We start from the raw sequence: 24,144 nt of genomic DNA, 5'->3' as shown, positions 1-24,144 counted from the left end.
GCACAGCCAAATATCCTCCTAAATGTCCGCCGGACTACCTGCAACCTGGACCCTGGCCACAGTAGTAGTGGACAAAGTAGTTAACTGTACCTAGCTGCCTCTCAAGAAACCAACCTTGAACACAGATGCAGTGAGTAGGTACAAACCTGTCTCTAACCTCCTCCTTCATCTATCTCCATTGTGAAGCTAGATTCTCAGGAAGCAACATCTTTAACCCTCTATGATCTGGTTTTAAGAAACACTACAGCTGCAAAACTGCCCTTCCAAATCTGCAATGATTTGCTCACGGGAAGAGACAAGAGGCGAAGCGTTCCATCCTGATTCTAATCCCTTAATAGTAGTTAACCATCAAATTTTGCTTGACAGGTTGCAGTATTTAGGAATACTGTTGTATAATTGGTTTAGTTCTCCAGTGGTTCTTGGGTGGCAGAACACAAAAGGTATTTTTGGGACCTTTCCTGTCCAACCCTATACTACTACAATACAGTGTGCCCAAGGGCTTAAACCTATCCTCTTTTTGCTGTTCACCATATACAGTACATTCTACCACTTATAAAAATCAAAAAATGTGGTCCAACATACCAACATACTACTAAGCTAATGACACCCAGGTATATTTAGCATTCAAACGTAACATGACATTTTAAGTGTGGACTTAAAGCTAATGGGAATCATAACATATATAAATAAACCAGATACTTGCTTAAAGAGAGAGAAGGCTCTGGGTCCTATAGAGCCTTCCTGCTGCTCTCGCGGCCACCACTGTTAAGAGCTGGCTCACCGTTTGAGTCCTCAGCGGCAAAAAGCTTTGGAAGTCTCTGGGTGCCCAAGTGACGCCGAAGACTGGTGGCTCTGTACTGCATACACGCGAGAGAGGGCGCTCGCTCGTGCGCTGTATGGAGCCTCCTGTCTTCAGGAGCACTCAGGCTCCAGAAGACTTTCCGAAGCCGCCTTCAGTGGCAGAAAGCAGTATTTGACCAATTTTTGTAATACTGCTACCGCGGAGCCATCGCTGGAACGGGGGGACCAAGAGAGGAGCAAGAAGACTCTATAGGACACATAGACTTTCCTCTCCTTAGGTAAGTATCTGGTTGGGTTTTTTTTTGGGGTGGTGGGGGTTCCCTTTCACTTGAAATGCTTCCAGAGATGGAGATGTCCTGATTGGATGTGAAGTTCCCCTCTACTGAGGTATATTTAACCTTTTGCTCTATAAAAGTCACTGTGCACGGATTACTGATCTGATACATATCTATGCGCTTTGAGTTCTATAGGAGAAATTTTTGTTGTTGTATTTTGATGTTTAGGAAGCACCGCTATTTGTGTGTTTTAGTTACTTACTGGGGATGTTCCATGAGATGCAAATAGTTTCAAGTTGATGCAGAATTATGCAAAGTTTTTATGCAAATGTATGCAGTTTAAAAATGGACTGATCAAATAAAACCTAGGTGAGATTTCATTAGTCTATTTTCTAACTGTGTACATTTGCAAATTATTAGCATATTATTTACCATGCCTACTGATTACTGGGTAGACATTCCATTATAGACCTCCTGGTGCTTCCTGTACACACCTGTATACAAACTTTAGGCACCCAAAACAGGACTACAAACTACTGTGTAAAAGCTTCCTAACTTTTGAGAAATATAAATTCCATACAGTATTTTGGTTGAACGGCTTGGATAATTGCAAATGTGAATTTCATGCTAAAGTAGATCCATCCTTTAACAGTTGTCTCATTTTCTCTAGCCTGTTAAGGTTCTGAACTCCAGCTGGGCCAGTTTTGCCAAAACACTTAGTACAACTCCTGTGGCAATCAAACCCTCAACAAACAGCTTCCAGCTTTTCAAGAAAGCTGCAATAGCCAAAGAGGAGAGGGAGAGAGCTTTGAAAGCTCAAGAAGCGGCAAAGGCCCAAGAATTAGTTAAAACCCAAGAAGAGAGGCAGGCAGCTTTTACAGCTGATGAAGCAGTGATATGCAAAGGAGAGTGGAGGACAGCAATTACAACTCAAGAAGTAGGATTATCCAAGCTGGAAAGGGATAGAGAACTTCATACTCAAGAATTTAACAAACTGTAAGTATGAAGTTATTTGGGAGGAGAAAGTGTAATGTTATATTACTATTGTGGTTAAAACATTACCTTACTAGACAGGTTTTTAGGTATGATGGTTTAGTGGGTTCTGGAGACAGCACCTATTCAGTAGGGGATCTTGGGCAAGACTCCCTAACATTGCTAGTGCCTATAGAGCGCGTCCTAGTGGCTGCAGCTCTAGCGCTTTGAGTCTGCCAGGAGAAAAGCACAATATAAATGTTCTGTGTCTTGTCTTGTCTTGTCTTGTCTTGAGCGGTCCCATTAAAACCAACTTCTAAATGCCTGACCAGAGATGCTTAAATGTACCCAAATTCAATTCGAGTACATTCTGGTCCGGGTCAAATTCGGATTCGGCCGGTTCGAATGGACTCGAATTCGATTCGGGTGAATTTGAATCCGGGTCAGGGGAAAATCCGGCCGTGATCACGAATTCGTGATTGAAAACCCGCCGACTTTAAGGGTTAATTGCAAAGCCCCCTTAAATGCCAGAAACCCCAAATTTGAAGGTTATGTTAAGAAAAGTGGGAGCAAGGGGAAAAATTATTTTTTCAAAAAGACCTTATACTTTTTGAGAAAATCGATTTTAAATTTTTGTCCAATCCATGGACAAAGGGGCACTTCCCCACCTCTGATGCCCCAGGAGGAGGTGGGGGCGATGACTCCCTGGGGGGGGTTCATGGTGGCATCTGGGAGTCCCCTTTAAGAAGGAGACCCCAGATGCCCACCTTCCTCCCAAGAGAAATGAGTATAGGGGTACCAAGTACCCATTTCCACAAAGAGTTAAATGAAATAAAAACACAACTACGAAAAAAGTATTTTAATATTCTTAATTAACCAGAAATACTTACCTGTACCTTTAAAAAAAAAAAAATGTTCCCACGCCCATATCCTCGGTAATGATCCAACGAATACAGTATCCTCCAATCTTGCGATCTTCAATTACCTTGATTGAAGATCTCCCACGGCAGTTACCTATACTATACCTTAGTATGCGTCCTGCCGGCTCCCGCTGTCCTCCCCACCTCCTCACCTGCCACCCTCACCTAGGCCGGCACCCGGTGCACCGGGTGCCAGGCTAGGTGAGGGTGACAGGTGCAGCCAGGTGGGGAGAGACAGCGGGAGCCGCACTGCTATACATCCACACAGGACGCATTCTAAGCTGTAGTAACCAGCGGTTCTTTTTGTATTGAATCGAATGAATCGGCTTCATTTGATTCATTACAAAAAGAACCGGCTCATTAATGAGCCGCTGGTTACTATAGCTTAGAATGCGCCCTGTGTGGACGTATAGAAGTGCGTCTCCCGCTGTCTCTCCCCACCTGGCTGCACCTGTCACCCTCACCTAGCTTGGCACCCGGTGCATCCATGGGTGCACCGGGTGCCAGCCTAGGTGAAGGTGAGGAGGCGGGGAGGACAGCGGGAGCCGGTGCTATGCGTCGGCAGGACGCATTCTAAGGTATAGTAGAGGTAATTGCTGTGGGAGATCTTCAATCGAGGTAATTGAAGATCGCAAGATTGGAGGATACTGTATTCGTTGGATCATTACCGAGGATATGGGCGTGGGAACATTTTTTTAAAGGTACAGGTAAGTATTTCTGGTTAATTAAGAATATTAAAATACTTTTTTCCGAGGTTGTTCTTATTTCATTAAACCCTTTGTGGAAATGGGTAAGGGTAGGGGGGTGGGCATCTGGGGTCACCTTCTTAAATGGGACCCCTAGATGCCACCATGACCCCCCCCCCTGGAGGTCGTCGCCCCCACCTTCTCCTGGGGATTGGACAAGGGCTTGCCCGCCCCTCTCCCCCGGAGCCCCCCCATGCCATGGACCATGCGGGCTTTAGGTTTTTTTCATAGTCTGAGTGCTGATGGTGCAGATAAGCCTGCCTCTGTGTAATGTTTACAAACAACATGGCTGCTGTCATTGTATCACAGGAAGAAATAATAATTTTCTATTAAATCTGTTTACAGCTAGATTTGCTGTGTAAACTATTTAAACTTTAGATAAGATATATAGACAAGTTACTTGTTATAGTTCGTTTTCCATCTCGGATCCGCTTTAACATAACCTGCAAATTTGGTGATTCTGGCATTTAAGGGGGCTTTGCTAATAACCTTTAAAGTCGGCGGGTTTTGGGCGACGGTAGCTGAATCCGAATTCGTGATCACGGTTGTTAAACGGCCGAATTCAAGAGTAAAATTCGAATAAAACCGAATTCAATTTTGTGATCGGTATCGATCTTCGAATTCAACTTCTAGGCGCATAAAAAACTACCCGTGATCACGGGTACATTTGAATTTGAGATCACTGGCGAGCACCCCTGTGCCTGACTGCCATACTGCGCCTTTGCCTCTAATTGTTTTTGGGTCGCTGACCCAGACAGTCTAGTGTAGGGATGTCAAACTCCAGTCTTCAAAGGCCATATCTATGCCTGTGTTTAGGATGGACTGAGAAATGTCCTGTACTTGAACCACACCTTTCTTGATTCAGTCCCATCAATTAATATGAGCTGTGCCAGAAATGTGTCTGGCCCTAGAGGACTGGAGTCTGTCTGAATCCCATGAGGTCATAACTGTTGTTGCATGTGTGGGATGAAGTGCAGGTATGAGATCAGAAGATGAGCATGACATCCAGGAAACTTTTTTTTTTTTTTTTTAGGGGTAAAACAGATCAGGCTTCATATTCTGCCAGGGCACGTACAGCGCACTCGCAGTCCCGTACATGCACTCTATGGCCAGACGTCACACGTGAACTCAGAAACCTGTGATTTTATCAAGCAAGATGGTGTATATCTGCTTCTCTTTTACAGGGAACAGAAAGATGTAGAGAACATTTTTAACCAATTACCTGAATCCACAATGAGTGGCGTGCAGCATATTACTATACAGGAGACTGCTACAGAGACGCAGTTGGCTGAGATAATTCCAAATAACAGCATTATGGAGGAACGTTACCTGGCAAGGAAGAGAGAGCAAGAAAGGCGCCACAAACAAGCTGTAAGTAATTGTAAGATATTAGTGGTGGGATAGAGATGTATACAATAACGTATAGGATGCAGCTGTGATCACTCAAACAGTCACCTGACTAATCTTATGCTTTACCATAATGCATACCAAGCAATGTGGTTTGTGCTGCATTCTCTTCAGTACTACTACCGTTTCCCTGAAAATAAGACTTACCCTGAAAATAAGCCCTAGCATGATTTTTCACGCTGTATGCTGGATCATTAGCACATTTGATAAAGGCAGGATAGCGGTTGTAGATTATCTGTAAATTTACTGCTATTCTACTACTTTATACATATAGTAACATTATTTTTTTTTTATATGTCATATTTTACTATTTACTAATTTACTCTCCTTACTCTCACACAGAACCATCACCTGGTGGTGCCTTACTCTTAACCTCCCACTTGGTGGTGCCTAAACCTCAACCAATCTTAACCTTCTCCCCGCCACCTAACCTGACACTAGCACTTTTTTATCTACTTTTTGTTTTTTTTGTTTTTTTTTCAATTGAAGAGTGCTGAAAAATTAATTTAAACAGAAAAGGAAAAATTATCCCTTAGGTGAAAAAGCAAATTAAATAAGGCCAGTTTACCTATCCTTCAAAGCTGGATGTCAAGAGTTGATCGAACCCTCCCATACAAAAGTTGGTCTACCAGCACGGAAAGGATCCTACTAAATTTCACTTGGTGTGCGATAGGGGTATAGAGAGGTAGTCCTAGTATACTGTGCTTTCCCTCCTTGCCACCCACGTCACATTCCCATTGTAATACATATATGTTATCCTACCTTGTACAACAGAACAAAGGTTTAAGTGTCTGTATTTTTGTCACCTACAATTTCAGCTTTCTTTTGACGACAATAACCTCTATACCTGTACTTTGAATGTACCTTCGTCATTGACATTGCATTACTGTACCTTTTTATTCTGCCCCGCACCGGCAGTGTTGTAAAATGTATCTGATTATTGAAATAAACCTTGTTTTAGTAAGAAAAGAAAAAAAAAGCTTTTTTAAGATAATTTTCATATTCCCTGTAAAATAACTTTTCCACACTTTGCAGTTGAAAATGTACCAAAAAGTAAGCTAAAAAGAATTATCCATTTTTTTTTTTGGGGGGGGGGGGGTGTATTTTCTTGCTTGCTGGTAGTTTAAAATGCTGTTTACTGACAAGGGCCTATATGCAATTCAGTTTTTTTCTCCTGAGTTTTCTCCTAGGAGATAATTTTTAATATTTTATTTAGAATTACTTTTTAGCACTTTGCAATTGATAAAGTACCAATAATTACGGTAGGTGAAAAGTGGTATCAAAATTATCTTGCTTGCTGTTGATTTGAAAGTCATTCAATTGACAAGTTTCAAAAATACTCAAAAGAATCTGGATAGTACTTTTCCACCAACTTCTGGGTCCCTTTTCAATTGTAAAATGCTGAAAATGTATTTTAAATACAATATGAAAATGACCTATCTCCTGGGAGAAAACTCAGGGCCACTGACCCATATACAGGCTTTTCTCTTTAGCTTTATCCTAGATGATAAAATGACACCTTGGTCCATCTGCAATTGACTTTTTCTCCTGAGTTTCTCCTAAGTGATATTTTCTTGCTTGCTGGGGGTTTAAATGGCAGTTTGTGGCAATGTCTGAATTGCATATGGGTCATTGGCCTCGATTCCTCAAGACTTATCGAATTGGTTAACGACAGTTCGGTAAAATACCGAATTCGTTAAGTTTATTTCAGGATTCATCAAATTTATCTACAGCTGTTAGCGAGCATTCGGTAATCATTCGTTAGTGATGCGTTAAAATGGAAGAAAGTGCAATTCATGAAAATAAAAGTGGGCGTGGTTTAGCGTTACATTTAGGATTAGTTATCTCCTTCACTGCTCTGTCGTTATTCCTGTCAGATCATTGCTGACAGAGAAGATGGAGCCATTTGAAGTGGTTATGTATCAGCTGAGAGTGATTCAAAGGCGCTGAAGGGCAAGAATAAGGTCTAGAGCCATATCAATTTGCAAGAGAATAGATTTATTTGCTATACCAGGACATCTGCATTTCTCTTGAATCATCTTGTAAGAGAACACAGGCAGTGCCAGGGTTAACTAATTTGCTAGCTGCACTATATTTTTTTTAAAAAGGCTCCTATCAAGCCGCAGCTGGCGAAATTGTGGGATTGTCCCAAGCTACTTCCAGAATCCTGGTCCAGGTGTTCAGCCCTATTCAGAATGTTGCTACGTAGGACTGCCTTTTACCCACAATTCCATGGGAATCTTATGGCCTTGTGTTAAATTACCGCTGTAAAATGGAAATATCGACACGTTACCGACACGGTTACTGAATTGTCATCGATATTCGAATTCACACAGAATGCGGAAAAACCTTGATAAATACAACTAGAAATCGATAAACTTCGAATTCGGTAATTTAACAAACTGGAAAAAGTTATCTCAAAGACAATGATGAATCGAGGCCATTGTGTCTAAAATAAATGTTTCCTTAAAGGGAAGCTTAACTGAGAGGGATATGGATTTTTTCCTTTATAAACAATACCAGTTGCTTGGCAGTCCTGCTGATCTCTTTGGCTGCAGTAGTATCTGGATCTCACACCTGAAACAAGCATGCAGCTAATCCAGTCTGACTTGAGTCAGAGCACCTGATCTGCATGCTTGTTGAGGGGCTGTGGCTAAAAGTATTAAGGTGCGTACACACATGCGACTATAGTCGATCATTTCAAACGACGATCGTTTTTTAAAAAAAGCAGGCAACGACCATTAAGGCTAATGACGGCCGATCTAGCTTGGCGGATTTTTTCCAATGACGATCGTTTGCAAAAGTAGTACATCGTTGGAAAACGGTCGTTCGTACTAGGCTTGACATGCGCATTTCGCTATTTCTCCATGGAACGTTTCATTTTTATGCGCAAGCGCAATAGTTGCTTTACGTGATGTAACGTTCATTCTAATGATCAGATCGTTACACACCTTTAAAGGCTAACTTTACTTAGGTCATTCTTTCGTCAATTAAAAGTTCATTCGTCGTTCACAACGAACGATCGTTGTCGTATGTGTGTACGTAGCTTTAGAGGCACAGGATCAGCAGGAGAGTCAGGCAACTGGTATTATTTTAAAAATAAAAATCCACACCCTTCTCAGTTTAGGTTCCCTTTAAATAAAAACGTCCTTTGCCTTCTGTAGGGACCCCAGTAAAAAATAAAGTTTTACCTAACCTGAGACATTTTGTATTTTAAGTTGATTTAAAGGTTAAAACCTACCTTTAAAATTTGCACTTGGACAATGGAAATCATTTTACATTTAGTTCATCTCCTCAGTGTATTTTCTCATCAGGTTTGCTTCATGTGACAAGCACTTTAGGAAATACGACAGTAATTTTGCTGTGCACATCGTGTTTTTCCTTACCTTTCCAGATGGATGGAACCATCAATATGTTCTTTCAGAGTGAAGTTATGGCCGATTTTGAAGAATTTCTCTGCTGAACTTGAGAAGAGTCTTTTGCGAATTCTGGTTTGTACATCTTAAAATAAGGAAGAGGAACATCTTAAAATAAGCCTGCATTTTCTCACAGATACTTCAGTGACTATTTCAGGGTTTAAGAAAGAACATTTTCTGTAGTTGTACTGTAGTATATTGGTGCTCTAGCCGTATTGCTTCATAAACAAAGGTCTTCATGGAGATTACGTTTTCTTTCTGATATGCCACCAAAGTAGTGACCGAAAATGAATAAAACTAATTTAAAATTTAATATATATATATACTATAATATTCTTTAAAATGCCAGACTTGAATGCTGCAGATATTTTTTCTTATTTATGCATCAATATAAAGAATATTTTGTTATTGCCAGAAGTAGATCTTGTTTTTGTTACTTGGAGACATTTATTTTGGCTAACTGTATTTTGTACAGCAATTATTATAATAAAAAAAGTTGCTTCACCAAAATATATGTTACATTTATTTGCTCTGCATTTCATAGAGCAACCTTTAACTTTATGTAAAACATTTATGGCAATTTCTAAATGGGGGCATGTAAACTGTACTTTATCTCCAAGGTCAAGTCAGCAAACCTCACCTACATGTGATGTAAAAAAAAAAATCCTTCCTCTTGGCTCCATGCAGTAACTTGCTCATTCAAGAAGATGGGAAATGGGATGCTTCTATATAGTAGTATACTGTTTGAAATTTTAACTGGACAATACAGCAAAGTCCCCGTTTAAGTCTCAACTAACTGGCAAGCATGAGGGCATAACTGGGACTGTTTTTTTTTTGAGGGGGGGGGGTTGCCAGACTTAAAATACCATGCCCCCAGCAACGTCATGTAGCTCCTAGCAGCTTCCAGCATTCGTTCAGGACTCCCAGCATGTCACGTGACCGACATGGGTCAGGTGACACGCTGGGGGCCGAGGACTTCGGAAAGCCACCACTGCGGCGATGACGTGCAGTGTGACTTTTTGGCTGCGGTGTAATTTGGATGCACCTATGTAACAGGATCCTTAAATGTTTGGGCTTATGAAAAATCTTTAACAAATCGTGTGCATGTAAATTCAGGAGTGAAAAAACGCAATTGCTTACATCCTTTCCAGACATTGATTAGTGTAAGCAGTTGCACTTTTTCACTCCTGAATTTACACTATACATTGCTGCCAATAATTATCCATACCCCTGGAAAATTTTGACTTAAGCCTTGTTCACATTGCGTTCGTCTTTCGTGTCCGTACGCGTTGGGCTGTTTTTGAGGCGCCATTTTTTCCGATTCCCATCGCTTGGGTGGGCGATTCGTTTTTGTGCTTAGCGGTTTTCTAAGCATTTTTTCCTAGAGTTTTGTTATTCACTCGACGCAAGTCAGGAAGTGAACTCTTTGACCCGGAAAAGGATAAATATAATGTATTTATTTCTAAAAATGCGAATGCAATCGCTGCACAAAGCGATTTTGTGAGCGTTTTGCATTTCTCCTATACTTTCTATTGAGGCGGAATCGCCTCAAAAATGGTCCACGCACCGCTTTACTGAACGGACAACGCATGACCCGCGCTGATCTGAAACTTCTCATAGACATTCATTGCACAAGCGTTTCGCATGTAAAAAAAAAAACAACACCTGAAAATGCCTACAGTGTGAACGAGCCCTTAAAGGGAACCTCAAGGCTGATAAAAAAAAAATGACTTTTACTCACCCGAGACTCCCCTCAGCCTCCTGCAGCTGAACGGTGCCCTCGCCGTGTCCCTCCGATACACCTGGACTCGCCGGCGGCCACTTCCGGTTGGTTTGGCCGTCACTGGCCGACAGGCAGGGAACGCGGCTGATTATCCGCGTCCCCGGCCGCAATAGCGCCCTCTATAATGCTATTGCGGCCGGGGACGCGGATAATCAGCCGCATTCCCAGCCTGTCGGCCGGTGACGGCCAAACCCGAAGTGGCTGCCGGCGAGTCCAGGTGTATCGGAGGGACACGGCGAGGGCACCGTTCAGCTGCAGGAGGCTGAGGGGAGCCTCGGGTGAGTAAAAGTCTTTTTTTTTTTTTTTTTATCAGACTTGAGTATCCCTTTAAAGTTACTTTTATGCAACCAGCAAGTAATTTTTTGACAGGAAATGACATAGGTGTCTCCCAAAAGAAAAGACAGATGTACAAGAGGCATTATTGTGGAAAAAACAAAAAACATTTCTCAGCTTTTATTTACATTTGAGCAAAAAGCATCCAGTCCTAAATTATTCATACCTTTCTTAATAATCAATAGAAAAGCCTTTATTGGCTATTACAGCAGTCAAACGATTCCTATAATTGCAGACCAGCTTTTTGCATGACTCCACAGGTATTTGTGCCCATTCATCTTTAGCAATGAGCTCGAAATATTTAAGGTTGGAGGGTCTTCTTGCCAACACCCCGATCTTTAGCTCCCTCTGCAGATTCTCAATTGAATTCAAGTCAGGACTCTGGCTGTGCCAATGCAAAACATTAAAGTTGTTGTCTGCTATCTATATCTGCACCACTTTTGCTGTGCGTTTTATATCATGCTGAAATGTCCACTAGTGGCCAAGGCCAAGTTGCTCTGCAGACTGCTTGATGTTGCACAGGTGTCACTTTTGCCTTTTGACCACATCCTCTGAGATTTTCCACATCGCAGAACATCTTGTATTTTGTAATAATACTTTCCACTGTAGCCACTGGAACTTGAAAACTTTTAGAAACGGTCTTGTAGCCCTTTCCTGACTTGTGTGCAGCCGCAGGGCCTCATGGAGCGCCTTTGTTCTTAGCCATGACTATCCACAGACCAACTGCAGAAAGCTGCTGTTTTTCACCTGTTGAGTTGATTTAAAAAAGCTGTTCCCAGGTATGCAGGTTGATCAAAAGAATGTACAGGAGATATGGAGGCGGTAAAGCTGAGGAAATCCACCTGCTGGCGAAGCAGCAGAAACCCTGTGTTGTCACTCAAAATTAAATACATTAAAATGGGATCAAAAAATTTATAAAAATAAAACCATACAAACAAAAAACTAAAAATAAACATTGTGGGAGCGATCAGAGCCCACCAACAGAAAGCTCTGTTTGTGGACAGAAAAGGGGGGGGGGGGGGATTCACTTATGTGCTGAGTTGTAAAGCCCTGCAGCAAGGCCTTAAAGCTGCAGTGGCCTGATTTGTAAAAAAAATAGCCTGGTCACTAGGGGAGTGTAAGCCCAGGGTCCTTAAGTGGTTAATGGTTACATCTAATCAAAGCACATATAGATGTGATTATTACCAGCATAGCACCAATAAAGAGTTAATAAAACTGCTGGAGGGCCACTCTGGTCCAGGGGCCTGGTGTGGTCGCTACCTCTGCATCCCCTATTGCTACGTCACTGGCGGTGGGCAATGTATTGGCACCTACGGTATATCCTCCTATGAAGTATATGTATAGATATAAACCTTGTACACTATGGTGGGCTTAGGTCCGTGCAGCCACACATGGGCTCCATGTCCTCTGGGGCCCATGCAGTTTCATCACAGGCAGGCACAGATCCTCTAGGTTTGTTCATATGTCGGCAGATAGTGAGCACCTCTGAGGACAGGCAGTGACATGACTTTGTACGCTGTAAAGTCCTGCAAAAATTGTAAGTGCTATATAAATACATAATAATAATAATAATAATAATATGGTAGGCTAGTACCTAGGTTCTCAACATGTGGTACGCGTACCCCAGGGGGTACTTCTGATGGTTCCAGAGTGTACTCAGGTTTGATATACTTAACCAAGAATAACAAATTTAGAGTTTTAGAAAATGATAAATCTTATTTAAACTACACTAAATTAGTATTTTAGCTAATCAAAAGCAATAGTAAATGCTTGGAGGTTGTTTAGAACCTATTATCATGTACTACGATTAAAAAGATATTTGTCAAGGGGTACTTGTGATGCTAGGGGGTACTTGGTGAGTATGGGGTTTTAAAAGGTGTACATACCAATAAAATGTTGAGAAACACTGGGCTAGTACACTAAGACATTGTGAGTGATAATATTGGGAGCTTCTCTGAGGACAGACAACAACATGACTATGTACTCTGTAAAGTCCTGCAGGAGATGTCAGTGCTATATAAATACATAATAATAATATGGTAGGACATTAGACTATATCTATGGTGGGATTATATCTTGAGCTTATCTGAGGACAGTCAGTGACATGACTATGTACTCTGTAAAGTCCTGCAGAAAATGCAAGTGCTATATAAATACATAATAATATGGTAGGACATTAGACTATGGCCTCAATTCACTATGCTTATCTCCTGTCTTTAATAACTCTTCTAGAGTTGTTACCATGGTGATAAGGCATGTAGTATTCAGGAAACATTTTACCTCAGGCAAGCCTAAAGTTAACTCTTCTGTCTTTAAGTTAACTCTCCAATCCTTAAAATAACTCCAGAGTTAAAGACAGGCGTGTGAAAATAACTACAGAGGAGGTAAATTAACTACAGAGAGGGTAAATTAACTACAGAGGAGGTAAAATAACTACAGAGGAGGTAACTTAAGGAATGAAGAGATAAGATTACTCTCTCACTGTGTGGAGGTAAGTTTTCACTTGCCTTATTATCTCCAGCATGATCTTAGTGAATTGAGGCTATGACTGGTAGGGTTAGCTTGTGAGCTCCTCTGAGGATAGTCAGTGACATGACTTTGTACTCTGTAAAGTGCTCCAGAAGATGTCAATGCACATAATAATATGGTAGGACATTAGATTATGACTATGGTGGGATTATATCTTGAGCTTCTCTGAGGATGATCAGTGACATGACTAGGTACTCTGTAAAAAGCCCCTTGGCAGATATCAGTGCCTTGTATACAGAATAATAATTATAATATATGTAAGGAAGTTTTTTGACTATTTATATTTTTACAAATTTTCATCCGTGACAGGCAATGATGATTCCTTGTATCCCAGTCATGTATAAGACATAATGAAAAGGTTAAAAATAAATGCTACATAAGTACAATGCATACAGGATGGAACTTAGGTTCACATACTCTTATGTTATATAAACGTTTTGGATCCATCCCTGATCTCTTGACCATGCCCACTCATATGGGGCCCCCTACATTTATTCTGCTTCACTGTGTGCTTTGTCCACCACTGGAGCTCATACTAGCGTACTACACCAAGTAGTGTATATACATTTGCACTGCTTTAAAGGGAACTAAACACCCTTTCTCTCACTGGAATTTTTCCTGGCATAGAAGCTGCCATGTTCCCCCTCCCCTTCTCACAGTCCTTATTTATACGTCAGATATGTTATTTTGACACACAATCTCTTTGAATAAACTGTCCTAATTAAAATTTATACAAGGTAATAGCTCTGTTGTGTACACAGCTTTGTATATTCAACACTAGGTTCTATATTTCCACTAAGTTCACTTCTGTGCCAGGCTTGTATCCCAGATCAACTCGAAACTGCCACCACCACTTCACCCTCAGAATTGGTCACTCACACTTAGAAGATGACCCTCAGCTAGATGGGTCACTCAACGCCTCTGGGATAATTTTCAGGCTACCCCCCGCCTATTCCGGCTCCTCTCAGCGGTTCCAACCTTGTCAAACACTGTTTCCACAGCAATCACCTCAAATAAAACACATGGTCCTTTCCATAGCGTAAAACTGTATGACCATTTTATTAATATTAAAAATGCACACTCACATTCTCATGGAGGTAGCACAGCATAGAGTTTTTAAGGGCTCTACCCCTTCACGTTGGCCACCTGGCTGACTCTCCGTGTTGGCATTCAAATCCATGCTCCGGTCTCCCCCGCACGTCACGCCGGCTTACTTCCGCATCTGCAGCCACGCCCTACTTGTTTCATCACAGTTGACTCATCAGAAGCATGCGCAGATGCATCCGTACTGCGTATTTATAGCTGCGTTTCCTCCTGCCCTCGTACCTCCCATTCTCTTTAGATTGGCTAGCGTATCCTTCACGTGTGCGCTCCAAAGGTTCCAGCTATCCCGGAGCGCACATACGTCACTTCCCTCGTTAGGGGCCAATGGAAAGGTACCATCCCTCTCCCATATGGAGCCAATGGGAGTAGGAATCGTCATTCCATTTCTGTTTACCTACTTACATGCATAAATTAAAAGCAGAATCTTATAAAACATGGACAATTTATTACTGTATCACCGTTTAATAGAGCCAGCTAGCCTGGCCCACGCCAGGGTTTTCAGCAGACTGTAGTGCATGTGTACGCACTGTTGGCGGACTGATATGGCTGTTCCTGAACGATCCGCCTGGCGGATCGTTCACGAACAGCCTTATCAGTCCGCCGACAGTGCGTACACACGCACTACAGTCTGCTGAAAACCCGCCCAGCGGGAGGTGCTGACGGACCCATCGTTGGCTGCTGTAGTGTGTGTGTACGCACCTTAACCAGTTTACATCCCCCATACAGTATAATCACGTCATTACAAGTGGCTCCTGAAAGCCACCTGACGTGATTATAAGTTGCTGTCATTTAATGAGCACAGCGCTATACTGTCATCCCTTCCCGGGTCTCCGATCTCCCCCCCCCCCCCCCCCGCCCCGGTCCTCTGTAATTCCCCCCTCCCCCTCCATGCTGCGATCGGGCAGCATGGAGGACTACAATGTAACGATCTCTCACCTGACCTTGTTCCTGCGCTGATCGCGATCCTCTCCCTGCAGTCTCGCTGTCAGCCTCACTATGCTGAATGAATCGGGTCCCGGCTTGATGACGTCATCAAGCCGGGACCCGATCCGGTCAGCATAGTGAGTCTGACAGCGGGACTGCAGGGAGAGGATCGCGATCGGCACAGGAACAAGGTCAGGTGAGAGATTCTTACTTGTAATGCTTCCCTGCGCCTAGCTCTGCAGAGGGGGTAGGGGGGACACCTGGCATTTGGGCAGATAAAATATCTTAAAGGGCCAACACCTGGCTATCCATGGGGGGGGGGGATACAAATTAAAAGGGGCACACAGCTGGCTATAAATGGGGGAGGGGGAGGCATAAAGGGCATACACCCGGCTATGAATGGGGGGGGAGGGGGTAATAAAAAACACATCTGGCTAACTATGGTGGGGGGATAAATAGGCACGTCTGGTTTACTGAAGTGTTTACAGAGGCACATCGGGGGCTGGGGAAGGGTAACGGGGCACATCTGGCCAAGTATGGGGAGGGGGGGGTATAAAGGAGCACATCTTGCTAACTAGGGAGCGGGGAGGATTAAAAAGTGCCACAACAATTAAAAAATCTGCAAAGCCGCAAAATGGAAAAAAATGCACCTTTATTTCCAAATAAATTGTCGCCATACATTATACTAGGATCATACTTTAAACCCTGTAATAACCAGGACAAACAGGCAAATCAAATGTGTGGGTTTAATCTACAGTACCACTTATTATTTTCAAATTATAATTGCTGAAAACTGAGAAATAATTCCTTTTTTCATTTTTTTTCCCTTTATTACCATTAAAATCTCTACAAAATTAAATAATTCTAAGCAAAATGTACCATTTAAAAAAAGCCTAATTGGTGGCGGAAAAAACAAGGTATAGATCATTTATGTCTGATAAGTAGTGATAAAGTACTTGGCTAATGAATGGGAAGAGTGTGAAATGTAGAAAATTGTTCTGGTTTTTTAGGGGGAAAACCCCAGGGATGCGAAGTGGTTAATACTTCGGAATAAGATCCTCCCTCAACTTAGTATATGTACTCTGGTCATTTACCACCCCCCTCTGTTGATGAAAAGGTATTGTTTACTTTTGATAATGACTATAATAAAACAATTAGCTTCCTGAAATCTCTGGGGACAGACAGGCAGGCCTGCTGAAGTAGGCTAAAGGTGGCCATATACTTATAGATTTGCAGCAGATTCGACAATCAGATAGATTTCTTTCAGATGTCAGGTCAAATCTGACAGGAATGTATCTGATGTGTGCAACACACTAGGAACAGATTTCCAATAGATTTCAGAATTAAATCTATTGGAAATCGATCTAAATGCATTATTGGCCCATTAGATTCAATGCAACGGTATGGGCCATCGATCTTCTGCCAGCAGCAGATCAACCTAGATTTTCCGTCCTGTCAGATCAAATTGATGGAAAACGATCACAATCGGCCGCAAATCAATCGATCTGGGAATTTGATAGAATTGATTTCTGATCGATTCTATAGAATCGATCAATGGCTGAAATTGACCAGTTTATGGGCCCCTTAATAAAACTACTTTGAATGTTAAATAAAAGGCAAAATGGAAGTTTATCTTAATAATGAGGCATATTGTTGGCATGCATTTTTCATGTGCTATTGAGATGCCCTAGGTGCAAAAAATGGTGCTCGGTTCACTTTAAAGGTAATGCAAAGCATCCAAACCCACAATGGTATTGCTAACTTGGCTGACAGGCAAATAGGGTAATGCACATAAACTGAAATGCTCCCTGTACACTTCAGATCAATGGATACTTAAGTGGAACTTTTGAAGCGTTAAAGTTGTAATACAACCTGCTGCTTTACAGAGAAAAATCCCAGAGGTAGAACCTTTCCAAGTTCTATACACGGTATATTAGACGACAGCTGTAACGAGAGTGTTTCCTTTTAAATAATACCAGTTGCCTGGCTATGCTGCTGATGCTCTGCTTTTAAAACTTTTAGCCATTGACCCTGAACAGGCATGCAACATATCAGGTGTTTGACATTATTATCAGATCTGATAAATTGGGCAGCACGATGGCGTAATGGTTAGCACTCTCGCCTTGCAGCTCTGGGGCACCAGTTCAAATCCCAGCCAGGTCAACATCTGCAAGGAGTTTGTATGTTCTCACTGTGTACTCCGGGCACTCCTGTTTCCTCCCACATCCCAAAAACATACAGATAAGTTAATTGACTTCTCCCTAAATTGGCCCTAGACTATGATACATGCACCACAATACATACATAGACATATGACTATGGTAGGGATTAGATTGTGAGCTCCTCTGAGGGACAGTTAGTGACAGGACAGTATACTCTGTACTGCGGAAGAGATCAGTGCTATATAAATACTAAATAATAATCTGACAAGATTATCTGCATGTTTGTTTCTGGTGTGATTCAGCTACTACTGAAGCCAAATAGACCAGCAGGACAGCCAGGCAACTGGTATCTCATTTACATAAACAAGCTCTGAAATACAGAAAGCAGTGGAGGTTTCCATCAAAATCTTTGTGCCACCAGGTGGTGCTGCTAACTAACTGGTATATCCACATTATAGAAACTGCAATATGCTACATAGTTATTCGGGTTGAAAAAAGACATATGTCCATCGAGTTCAACCAGAGAACAAAGCACACCACCAGCCTGCTCCCTCACATATCCCTGTTGATCCAGAGGAAGACGAAAAACCCTTACAAGGCATTGTCCAATTAGCTCCAAAAAGGGAAAAAAATTCTTCCCGACTCCAGATGGCAATCAGATAAAATCCCTGGATCAACATCACTGGGCATTACCTAGTAATTGTAGCCATTGAACTTTCAACGCAAGGAAAGCATCTAAGCCCCCTTTAAATGCAGGTATAGAATTTGCCATAACTACTTCCTGTGGTAATGCATTCCACATCTTAATCACTCTTACTGTAAAGAACCCTTTCCTAAATAAATGGCTAAAATGTTTTTCCTCCATGCGCAGATCATGTCCTCTAGTCCTTTGAGAAGGCCTAGGGACAAAAAGCTTATCCGCAAAGATTTTATATTGCCATTTGATGTATTTATACATGTTAAGGCGTCTTTTCTCTAGACTAAATAAACACAGTTTATCTAACCTTTTTTGGTAAGTGAGACCTTCCATCCCTATCCCTTCGTATCAATTTTGTCTCTGCACCTGCTCTAAAACTGCAATATCTTTCCTGTAATGTGGTGCCCAGAACTGAATTCCATATTCCAAATGTGGCCTTGCTAGAGAGTTAAGCTGTGTACACACTTGAAAGATTAAAGGGGCACTACAGCGAAAAATTGTAAAATGTAAAATATGTGCAAACAAAAACAAATAAGTACATTTTTTCCAGAGTAAAATGAGCCATAAATTACTTTTCTCCTATGTTGCTGTGACTTACAGTAGGCAGTAGAAATCTGATAGAAGTGACAGGTTTTGGACTAGTCCATCTCTTCATGGGGGATTTTCAGGGATTTATTTATTTTCAAAAGCACTTAGTGAATGGCAGTTGCTCTGTCCAACTGCCAAAAAACTGTGTAGCAAGCAGGGAAGCTGGCCAGCATCATTGTTTAAATCCTTATTTAGGGAATATCTTTATAAAGAATAAAAGCCTTGCTGAGAATCACCTATGAAGAGATGGACTAGTCCAAAACCTGTCACTTATTTCAGATTTCTACTACCTACTGTAAGTGACAGCAACATAGGAGAAAAATCATTTATAGCTCATTTTACTGTGGAAAAAAAAGCATTTCTTCTTTATTTGCACATATTTTAAATTTTAAAATTTTTCACCATAGTGCCCCTTTAATGAAAGATCATTGACCAATTTTACCCCCTTACATGTAGTATGAGAGCCATACCTACACAGTCTATTCTATGGAGCTGAACTTCCCATCAGATAAAATCTTTGCAAGATGCTGCACACAAAGATGCTGGACACATTCAAAAGATCCAGTCCCTGCAAAAGATCCATCCCTGCAAAAGATCAGTCCCTGCAAAAGATCAGTCCCTGCAAAAGATCAGTCCCTGCAAATGATCCATTCCTGCAAAAGATCAGTCCCTGCAAAAGATCAGTAACTGCAAAAGATCTGTTCCTGCAAAAGATCAGTTCATGCAAAATGCATTCATAGTCTATGATATCTGCAGATCTCATACACACCTTGTTTAACAGACATTCATCTGCAGATCAGATCCACCAGGGTGGATCTTCAGATCTGCAGATGATTGTCTGTTCACTGTTCTTGTTTGTTCTCTCTCTCTCTCCCCCTTTTTTTGTCTCTTTTTTTTTTTCTTTCTCTCTCTTTTTCTCTCTCTCTCTCGTACAAACTGAATAATTTGTTTGTTTTCTACCATGTGAACCTTTTTTCTGCAGTCCAATTAATTTGAAATACTCTGCCGTATGGTTTGGGATTGTCAGCTGTTATCTGTAGGTGGTACCATAGTTGAATTCAAATTATTTTATTTGGCTGAACATCATTACAAAGAAAAATAAATCTGAGTACAATTTTGTGTTTGCAATAACATACGCAGACAGTTAAAGCAACCCTCTTACATAATACACCCACACATAGGGAGCCCCTCAATAAAGAAAATAATGGCTATTAGTTTCTATTATAAAAAAAAAATATCACATCATAGTGTATAGATCTGATCATATTACCAGCCAAACGCTATACAATGTATGGTTAATCAAGTAAACATCTGTTATCTTGATATCTACCACTTTGCACCATTAGATATCATGCAAAGCTTCAGCAGAAATCTTTTCTAATATGAGCTTTGCAACCACCTCAAGAGTGATCTCAAAACTGTGGGAACCTCAGTTGCCTTTTACTGTCACCCATGTCCCCACCCATGCATCGGGAACTGAAGACTTGATAAGAGTACATGCTGGATCAACGTTCATTCAAAACAACTGAAAACTGACATGTCCTTATTTTTAGATAATGTTTTACCTAAGTCTGGTATACATGCACAAGGGCTGTCACTTTACACGCAGGGGTCTCAAACTCAATTTACCTGGGGGCCGCAGGAGGCAAAGTCAGGATGAGGCTGGGCCGCATAAGGATTTTCACAATTGCGGCGCATCGCCGCCCTTTGCCTGCCCCTCTCACTCTTCCTTCACAGAGAGGGGCGGGGAGAGGCGGCGATCCGTGCGGCGATTGACGTCAGGAGGGGCAGACCCGAAGCTGAAAGCTCTGCCCCTTCCAGGAAATGCCGGCGGATTGCCCCCCGATTTGGGGGCTCTGTAGCCCTCGTTTAGCAGCGGCGATGCGGCGGATTACTTGGGAGCACTGAAGCGAACTATAAGGAAGCTTTTGCCGGCAAGGGCCGCAAAATATTGTATCGAGGGCTGCAAATGGCCTGCGGGCCGCGAGTTTGAGACCCCTGCTTTACAGAGATCAGGATTGATCCCTATGGCAACATGCTGTACAGAAACATTACTAGTATGCAAGCTAGCAAAGTATCTGTTGCTACGGAGGAGAATGGAGAAACAATAACCAGGGCAAGATGGAGTAGCTTCCCATGGGTGAGGGGGACTGGTGAGAACAATGAGATCAAGAATTGCTTGTGCTTGGGGGTTGCTAAAGATTGGCTATTGTTGGATCTTTAGGCGATGTCGCACAGCCACTGTTCATAAGCTAGGTGCATGCTAGATCCTTGGCTGAGGCAATCTTTATCAGCTGCCCCGGTGCAACTTAACTAAGTGCGTGTACATACCTTTAGATTTAATGTTTAACGCCTAATCTAGTAACCTCCTTGGCGGTAACCCTGGGGTGGAAAAAAGAAGCCAGGAGCAGTAATCCCGAGCCTGATTCGGGGTAGCTGCCAGGAGGTATAGAGACAGCCCATCCGCAGTTAGAGCCCACTTCCCACAGGATCTTGATCCTTTGGGTGAGATCACAGTTTGTCACATGACGACAGACGGCGGTCTCACTGTAGGGGTATAGTGCCAACCAGAGGACAGGAGCAATAATTGCAGCACTGGATCCTGGGGTAGGTGAGTAATGTAACACAATGCATCACCAGCCAGCAAGCCGAAACCACACAAGCAGTTCCATTTGACCTTGACAAATACCAGTGATTGGACGAAACGTGTAGAAGGAAGAACCAGGCGCATCTCAAGACCCACGTATTGCATGTGTAGGGGCGACCATGCCTATGCGTACCTACATCACACGTAACTGACCGAAGCATTGAACACCGACAACAGAGCACACACTTTTATCCTGGATGGAACAAACCAGGCACTGACTTGATTCCAGAGATGAGTGATGAGACTCACTTCCACGCATTGCAGCAGCAGCAGGCCATACACCTAACAGTGGCACCCTTTCATTGCTTGATCCAGTTAAAAAATTGGTGTGTTTGTTGGTGGCTGCTGAGTGTTGAGTATGGGATCACTGCTATGTAGTCACAACATATGTGGGTCAAGAAGTCCCCTGCCACGGCATGTGAATCAAAAATTGCATATGCACTAATGCTTCCTTATTGGAACTCACAGTGCTGGAATTTCAAACTGAGGTTATGCACATTGCGGTTTGCTATTTGCAGAGACGAATTGATTCTGTTCTCGTGATTAGTTAATATCTGCTTGGACTACAAGCATCAGTTTGCATTGTTCTTTAGGTGTGGTATGTATGCTCATACAGGAGGTCGACCCCTGCCATGTTCTATATGCCTTTTAATGTTTCTATAATGAGCAATTAAGGTTTGCTAATGAGTTAATAAAGGCTATCTGCAATTTGTCTATACTTTACTCTGAGTGGCCAGCCCCTGTATTTCTTTACTCTTTATTATTAATCAAGGGGTCCCCTGGCCTGATTCCTGGTTTTATGAGGTTTTGGGTTACGGTCTCCTCTAGTGACTCCTGATTTTGATTGGTCAACAAAAGTTTCTTTTTCACTTCAACACAGGATGAGCGCTGTTTATTTTTCCCATACATAAAATGACTATAAGTATATGCTCAACATTTCATCCATCTGATCATACCTAAATGTAACCCTTATATTTTATGAAAGTTTGTTGGCACAAGGCCACCCTTTAAGTAGTATTCCTCTAAAAATCAACCGTCTTCTGATTTATTGTGGCACGCTGAGGACTGAGAAGAAGCCCAACCTGTGGGAGGATCTCTCCATCCAGCCATATTGTCTGCTTGTGACATTCCCCCACTTTCAGTGATGTAGCTAAGGAGCTATAGGCCCAGTGCAAGTTTTCAATTGGGTCCCATCAACACTTTATACACAACAATTGATATGTTGCACCAAAACCTGCCAAGGACATCCAGTGTCACCATAGAGTTGTTAGCAGGGGAATGGAACAATATGTTAACAGTTAGCACTATTCAAAACACAAATAGAAGTGATCATTTTCCTGCACAACACCAATGAACAGCTAATGCAGCGACCTCTGGTCCAGGGGCCTTGATGCATTCTCAACTTCTGGTTCCATTTTGCTATGCCACTGCCGCCTTTCCAGTCTGATGACTACCATGTCAGGCAGAAGCAGGTGAAACGTGGCCTTCCAAAGTTGGTTTTACTTGCTATGCTCATTCTCTGTCAACTTAGCAGCTGTAGTGAAAGGAGGGTTAATGATGAGGCTTCTTGTGGCAGCCATGTGGTTGTGGGTTAGGTCCAGCATTAGCTCTACAACAAGGTTACAGGGGATTATGCTCATGCTGACTTCTTTTAATCTATAATATCTATCCTGCTCAAAGTACTTTGATGTCTTAAAGGGGTTCTGTGGGGGTTGTGCAAGAGAAAAACGGACACTTACCTTGGGCTTCTATCAGCCCCGTGCAGCGGTAATGTCCCACGCCGTCCTCCTCCCATCTGCCGTTCTCCGCCGCCGGCCCCGGTCTAAGCGGCATGGGATCCAACTGCGGCTGCGCTAGAGTGGCCGCGCACCCGCTCGCTTCCGCCTGCGTCATCGGAAGCTTACTGCGCAAGCGCAGTACAAGGCTCCGTTGTACTGCGCCTGCGCAGTAAGCCTCAGATGACGCGAGCGGAGGCACGGCAACGCGCATTATTCGTCTGTATGTCAGACGAATAATAGCCCGGTGCCGGCTGCGGGGAACGGCGGATGGGAGCAGGACGGCGTGGGACATTACCGCTGCACGGGGCTGATAGAAGCCCAAGGTAAGTGTCAGTTTTTCTCTTCCACAACCCCCACAGAACCCCTTTAAACATACCAATTGAGTCACTGTGATCTCCTGGATCCCTCTTTGCCGTTTCCTCCGCTCCCCGCTGCTATCCTGGCTTATAATCACCAGTTTTAGGCAGTGTTTACAAACAAAAAACATGGCCGCTAACCAGGAAGTGATGTTTGTGTGTATAAATATATATATATATACAGTATATATATTACTATGTGTGTATGTGTAGATATATATATACAGTGGTTTGCAAAAGTATTTGGCCCCCTTGAAGTTTTCCACATTTTGTCATATTACTGCCACAAACATGAATCAATTTTATTAGAATTCCACGTGAAAGGCCAATACAAAGTTGTGTACACGTGAGAAGTGGAATGAAAATCATACATGTTTCCAAACATTTTTTACAAATAAATAACTGCAAAGTGGGGTGTGCGTAATTATTCAGCCCCCTTTGGTCTGAGTGCATTCAGTTGCCTATAGACATTGCCTGATGAGTGCTAATGACTAAATAGAGTGCACCTGTGTGTAATCTAATGTAAGTTGAAAATACAGCTGCTCTGTGACGGCCTCAGAGGTTGTCTAAAAGAATATTGGGAGCAACAACACTGTGACGTCCAAAGAACACACAAGACAGGTCAGGGATCAAGTTATTGAGAAATTTAAAGCAGGCTTAGGCTACAAAAAGATTTTAAAAGCCTTGAACATCCCACGGAGCACAG

The 24,144-nt window shown here is 42.4% G+C and overlaps 1 protein-coding gene across 4 annotated transcripts in view; it reads left to right on the top strand.

The window, feature by feature from the left end:
• BRDT (bromodomain testis associated) overlaps window positions 1-8,850 on the top strand; it is a 193,605-nt gene extending 184,755 nt beyond the window's left edge. For 3 of the 4 annotated variants that reach the window (XM_068239804.1, XM_068239805.1, XM_068239807.1), the window contains 3 exons: window positions 1,747-2,072; window positions 4,899-5,085; window positions 8,516-8,850. In XM_068239804.1, coding sequence (XP_068095905.1) covers window positions 1,747-2,072; window positions 4,899-5,085; window positions 8,516-8,584 — 582 coding nt within the window. In that variant the 3' untranslated portion in view covers window positions 8,585-8,850. The other variant, XM_068239806.1, reaches the window with a different exon arrangement.
• Window positions 8,851-24,144: the final 15,294 nt, after the last annotated feature.

This window comes from Hyperolius riggenbachi, chromosome 6 (genome assembly GCF_040937935.1).
Source record: "Hyperolius riggenbachi isolate aHypRig1 chromosome 6, aHypRig1.pri, whole genome shotgun sequence".
Classification (NCBI taxonomy): domain Eukaryota; kingdom Metazoa; phylum Chordata; class Amphibia; order Anura; family Hyperoliidae; genus Hyperolius; species Hyperolius riggenbachi.
This window is presented reverse-complemented; position numbering and strand designations above follow the sequence as displayed.